The following is a 5,538-nucleotide window of genomic DNA, read 5'->3' on the forward strand; positions in this document are numbered from 1 at the left end:
AATGGAGGTTTCTTGTGAGAGGCCCAGAGAGGTTTGGAAAGGTTCGGAGGGACTGATTAGGATACCTAAGGGTATCAGCTCTGCAGGTGGCTGTGTCACTGATGGGACACTTGGCTGGGGAGAAGAGATTCGAGGAGAGATGATGCTTGGAAGTAAGGCATGTGTATTGCTGGATGGCCAGAATATATCCAAGTTGCTACATTCTCAACAGAAAAGTTTTTGGGTTTATTCACTCCTCTGAATTCACTGAGTCTATGTGTGGAGGAAGCTGCGGTATGATACCTGGAAAAGTTGATAAATATTTTATCAAATTTTTAAAAAATCTCTTTTAAGCCAAATAATAATTAAAAGAAAAAACACAGTTCAAAGCATAACAGCTGGTTTTATGCACTTCTGAAAAAGTGCTAGTTATGATGTCGGAGCAGACAGTTCTATAATGCTACAATCGCTCATGCCCCATTCTCTTTGCCACATTCTCTTTCTGCTCAGCAAAACTTGCGGGTCATCCTTAGAGGCATGAAAGTACACATTTTTTTTGCTTAAGTCATGCTTAATATTTCAGTCTTCTATATTTGGGCAAATGAATCTTACCTGTAAATCAGGATATTCAGAACTGAGGTTAGTAACGTAACTCTGACCCTTTGCTTCTTACTAGCAATAGGAGCTTTATTAATAATTGCACTATAATTTTCTATTACGTTATGCTAGATCCTGTCTTATGACATTTCAGGCCTGATCTAAAGTGTAAATTCTCTTGCAAACCCTCTTAACCCATCTTTCAGCTACCTAGGCCCTTCTAGATGGCCTACCTGACACACCTCTCAGCTCTCATTTCTCAGAACATCTTTTCCTGGAAAACAAAGGTAACTTTGTTTCAAAGATTCCAGTAGGACACCTGTGTTATCCTCCTTTCTCTCTTCCTCTGTTCAGTTCTGTCTGGACCTAAAATAAGTTTCTTCTCATGAAGGGGACTGATATGCTTCTGGGGTGAAATCTAGACACCAGTGATGTCAGTGGAACCTTTTGCTGTTGATTAAAAGGGTGACAGAATTTTATGTCTTTTTTTTTTTTTTTAGTGTGGGTATTAGAAACTATTGGGCTGGACATTGCCAAACTTGTCTTTGGAAAAGTGCCTTGAGATCTTTAATCTCTACACACAGACAACAAACAGTGATTTCAAGTCTGAAACATCTCTCTCACACACACACAGCCTCCCTTCCCCGCTGACTTTATGGGGTTATATCAGATATACATTCTGTCCTCAGTGTACATCTGTAATACTTTAGCTGTGTGCTATTAAGCAGTTGCTCTGCTGGCTACATTTCACTGGTAAAACATCTATAAAATATCTTTAGAGTCTAGCTGTTCTGGATGAAATCTGGAGGTGGAGACAATACTAATATCATTGCTTTGTGTTTAAAGTCTGTCTTCTCTCAGCTGCGGCTCTCCCCTGGCCTGCGGAAGGTGCTGTTTGCCACAGCTCTTGGAACAGTTGCCTTGGCTCTTGCTGCACATCAGCTGAAGCGGCGTCGACGTCGAAAGAAACAGATAGCTCCAGAGAAGTGTGGTCTCAAGCCTGGAGGAGTCCCTGTCCCTGTCCTGTCAACCAGGAAAGTCCCATCTGTGAAAAAAGGTTTGTATCACAAGAGAAAATGGTGGGGAGAAATGATGATGTTTATTGGAGCATTGTTATTTGGGAGGAGGAGACATGGAGGAGGACAGGATCCCAGGTTATGCCAAGCAGATGGCTAGATTGTGTTGGAAGGTAGTTCCTTATACTTTAAAGGAGCAGAATGAGATTGGGAGCCAAAAATAGACAGTGTCCTAATAAAGGTGACAATACAGAATAGATGGTAAAAAGGGCAAGATTACTACCTTAACAGCACAAGCAGTCAAACAGTGGCTATCCATATTCACAGTTGCCATTACTTTTAACAAATAAAGGAAATGCCAGGCCTGTTGTACAATATTTTCACTTGGTAAGGGTGGCTGGCTGCATGCTGTGGCCTGTGTTCTGTCAGTCGCCAAACAGTAAAGAAGACGGTGTAGTTTAGATTCAGTCAAAAGAGTCTGAATGTGAAGTCAGTCCTGTCAGTGACTCGCTCTGTGACCATGGGCCAGTCACCTTGCCTATTATTTGTGGTTTCCCTGTTTGGGGAAAAAAGATAGAGCGTGAAAACTGCCCAGTGGGAAGTTTTTTAGGCTTGATTAATGTGTGCACGGTGTTGTGAAGTTATGGTGCTGTGTAAATATTCTGGGGAAATCAGACAAACTGCTGAATTACCACTGTCCCTGCACTGATGACAGTGACTTGTAGTATTCTGCATAGCATGAAAGGTCTGAGGCACTGATGTTTAATGTTTCTCCAATAATACTTGCATGCTTCCTTTCATCTAGAGAGGTGAGTACATATTTATATCCTCATCTTAGATGGGGAAACTGAGGTACGGAGGATAAGCGACAGCAAGTTAGACAATAGAACCCTAAGTCTCAGCTCTAGTTATTAGAAATATGCTGCCCCCTCCATCTGCTGACTCCTTAACCCAGAAGATCCATGTTCTGTGTCACTAACTAATCACAGTTCCCCATACTATCCAAGGCTGCAATAAAACCATTTTGCTTTGAACCGGATTTATCTGCGACTGCTACCGTTTCACACCCCACTGAGAGCTGATTCTTTTGGAGATGGCACAGCCCTCTCAGCAGCCTGCAGGGGATCTTGCTTCCAGTGGTGCGAACCTGGTTCAGAAAGGGACAGGCAGGAAAGAGCAACACCACATCTGATTTCATAGGCTCCTTTTTTCCCTCAAATGGTGTAAACAGAGCAGGAAGACCTAAAGGTTTGTTTTTGCAACCCTCCTGATTGCAGGATATTCCAGCAGGAGAGTACAAAGTCCAAGCAGCAAGAGCAATGACACGCTTAGCGGGATTTCCTCCATTGAGCCCAGCAAACGCTCTGGTTCCTCCCACAGCCTTGCCTCGGTAAGAAATTTTTCACCGTTGCTGTAGCAGCACAGAGGAAGGAGTCGCATCTACTTATCTACATTTAGTAGGATTATTAGTCAACTGGAATTAATGCTTTCAGGAGCATTGAGCTGCACCCACGTGCATCACTTTTATGCCAAAGCTTTTGATGGATAATGAGATATTGGTACTTTAAAGGTGATTTTTAAAGGCCTGTTTTGTGGTGTTGATCACCCTTCACAACTTCAATTCCAGTAGGAGATTCATGGCTACTGCTTAGAATAGTGATTCTCAACCAGGGTGCAGGGGCACTCTAGGGTGCTGCTAGATCCTTTGAAGGGTGCCTTGAGGCATGGGTGATTAAGCAGATAAACTAAGTAGATAAATGCAGGCCAGATTCTCCACCCCGTCTGCAAGGAGGTGAGCTCTGTAATATATAAATTTGTTTTTAGAGTTGGCTGCTACTCAGTTTCCAAAAGTTATGGAGGGGTGCCTTGAGTCCAAAAAGTTGAGAACCACTGGTCTGGAGACTGGAGCCACAAACAAACTGGGATAGTATTGCAATGATTTTTGGGGTGTTTGCAGTTACTGAAAGGAGAGAGAGAGAGAGCACAAAAGTACTGTTTAGCCAAATATGTGTTTAGTTCAAACCATAAACATTGTCACCTGCAACATTGTGCCTTACACAGAAGTATAGACATTTAGGGCAAATTGCAGGGTAACCCCCTTTCTAATCAGTATTAAAACATCTTATGCCCATGAGTGAGACTTAGTTTTGGGACCTGGTCAAATGTTAACAAATTGGTAGTAGTCTTGACTGGTTCAGATAAAATGGTCCAGTCCCCTTAACACTCCTGAAGCTAGTCTGCTCCGTCTCTAAGCCATTTAAAAAAATAGTCCCCAGTGTTTCTCAGGTGTTGATGGGTTTATAATTAATTAGCTCAGTTGTCTGGATAAGAGTTAATCCTGGCAATATGGGGAGGGGTTTCTTCTCACCCAACTAGTCTCTGAGGAAGAAAAAAAGGGCATCTGGTAAATAGTGTTGGTACTTCCATGGCCTAGACAAATGGGAAATCTTCAGTCATATAACCAGTCCCGTGGGTGGAGAGAGAGGCTGACAGGAGAACTGATTGAGTCAGTAGAGATTGCACACTCAGCTTTTTACCAATTTGCTGCTTGAGGCTTCCCACACTCCAGTTGCATTAGTAGCAGGCATAAGTAACTCCCACACTGCACCCTCATCTGCTTTGACATCTCAGGAAGCTTCTCTGCATTTCCCAACTGCTTTCTTGGGAGCACTAGTGTAGGGTTTGTCCACGCTACAGTTTGGCCAGCATGGCTACATAGGCTCTGGGGGTTGCGCACACATATGGGGGACACATGCACAGGGAGGGTGGGTGGGAATCACACAGACAACCTCTGGTGGAGCTGCAGCTATGGTAACACAGGAACATTTTGGTCAGTTTAGCTTCTGTTATATGGGAAGCCAATGCACGCGCGTGCGCACCCCCCCGTTGGTATACACTGCATCTCCACTAGGGGGCTCTGCCAGCATAATTATGAGGCTGACGCTTGCAGGCTAGACAGCTCTACACTAGCACACTCATGGATGGAGCAGGGGGGTGGTGGGAAGTTTCCTGAAACCTGCAATATAGGCCAGAGCTAGTGCAGGTCTGTAAAGCCCACCTTTTGAATCCATAGACTCCTTTAGTTCTCCTCTCAGCCTCTCCCTTCACTCATAGGGCAAGAGCTGGACATATGGCCACAGCCTCTTCTCTGCCTTCCAGGCCTTGAAACTCTCACCACCACTGAAAGGTCATTCATGGTCTCTCAGAAGTAGCCTCTCCCCATGTTGCTGGAATGCACTGCTTCCCAATTAAGCTACCTAATTTGATGGAATGACTGGGGGTGGGATTTTTTTTTTCATTTGGGACCCATTTTCCAGCTAGATTCATAGATTGTAAGGGGCTGGAAGGGACCTTGCAAGATCATTGGGTCCAGCCTCCTTGCACTTAATCAGGAAAGTCAGCTGGGGTCAGGTGATACTGTTTTGCCACTGACATTCCCCAATAAAAATAGGTGAAAATTCCAAATGTTGGCTTTTCTTAGCGCAAAATTCCTCTTCTCTGCTCGACCTAGTGAGGTGTAAATTAAGGTTTCTAACATCTTTAATTTTTTTTAGACTCAGGAGAATTGGCACTCTAGCAAGGACTCAGTTCCTTTTTGCATTCCATGAGTCAGGATATCCCCCCTAATACAAATGAAGGCCTGCACAGAGATCAAAGGATAAATCTAGCACTTATGCACTTTGATTGTATCTCATTGGTTTCATACTTTAGCTTCATATTATAGCACTACTTGGCTGAGAAGTCTTCCTCCTTGAGAGCTGCTGTTTCTGCCCTTTCTTTTCAGTTCTATCTTGTTTGATCATTTCCTCTGTAGTTTCTTCCCTGACACTTTGTTCCTATTGCCCCTGTTAAAATGATCAGCACTGGCAAAACAGATGGTGCCATTGAGCAAAACCACCTTTAGGTTTTAGAATGAATACCCTATCCAGATGAAGGGGGGGGGGGG

General features: G+C 43.8%; 1 protein-coding gene across 3 annotated transcripts in view; it reads left to right on the forward strand.

Annotated features, from left to right (window-relative positions):
- The window catches only part of MIGA2 (mitoguardin 2), a 25,521-nt gene that overhangs the window by 6,780 nt on the left and 13,203 nt on the right, over window positions 1-5,538 (forward strand). For all 3 annotated transcript variants that reach the window (XM_019510621.1, XM_019510623.1, XM_019510622.1), the window contains exons 3-4: window positions 1,423-1,633; window positions 2,870-2,982. In XM_019510621.1, coding sequence (XP_019366166.1) covers window positions 1,423-1,633; window positions 2,870-2,982 — 324 coding nt within the window. The remainder of the gene's footprint in view (window positions 1-1,422; window positions 1,634-2,869; window positions 2,983-5,538) is intronic.

The sequence above is a fragment of the Gavialis gangeticus genome, unplaced genomic scaffold (assembly GCF_001723915.1).
Source record: "Gavialis gangeticus isolate Ggan-Ray unplaced genomic scaffold, GavGan_comp1, whole genome shotgun sequence".
In the NCBI taxonomy this organism is placed as follows: Eukaryota; Metazoa; Chordata; order Crocodylia; family Gavialidae; genus Gavialis; species Gavialis gangeticus.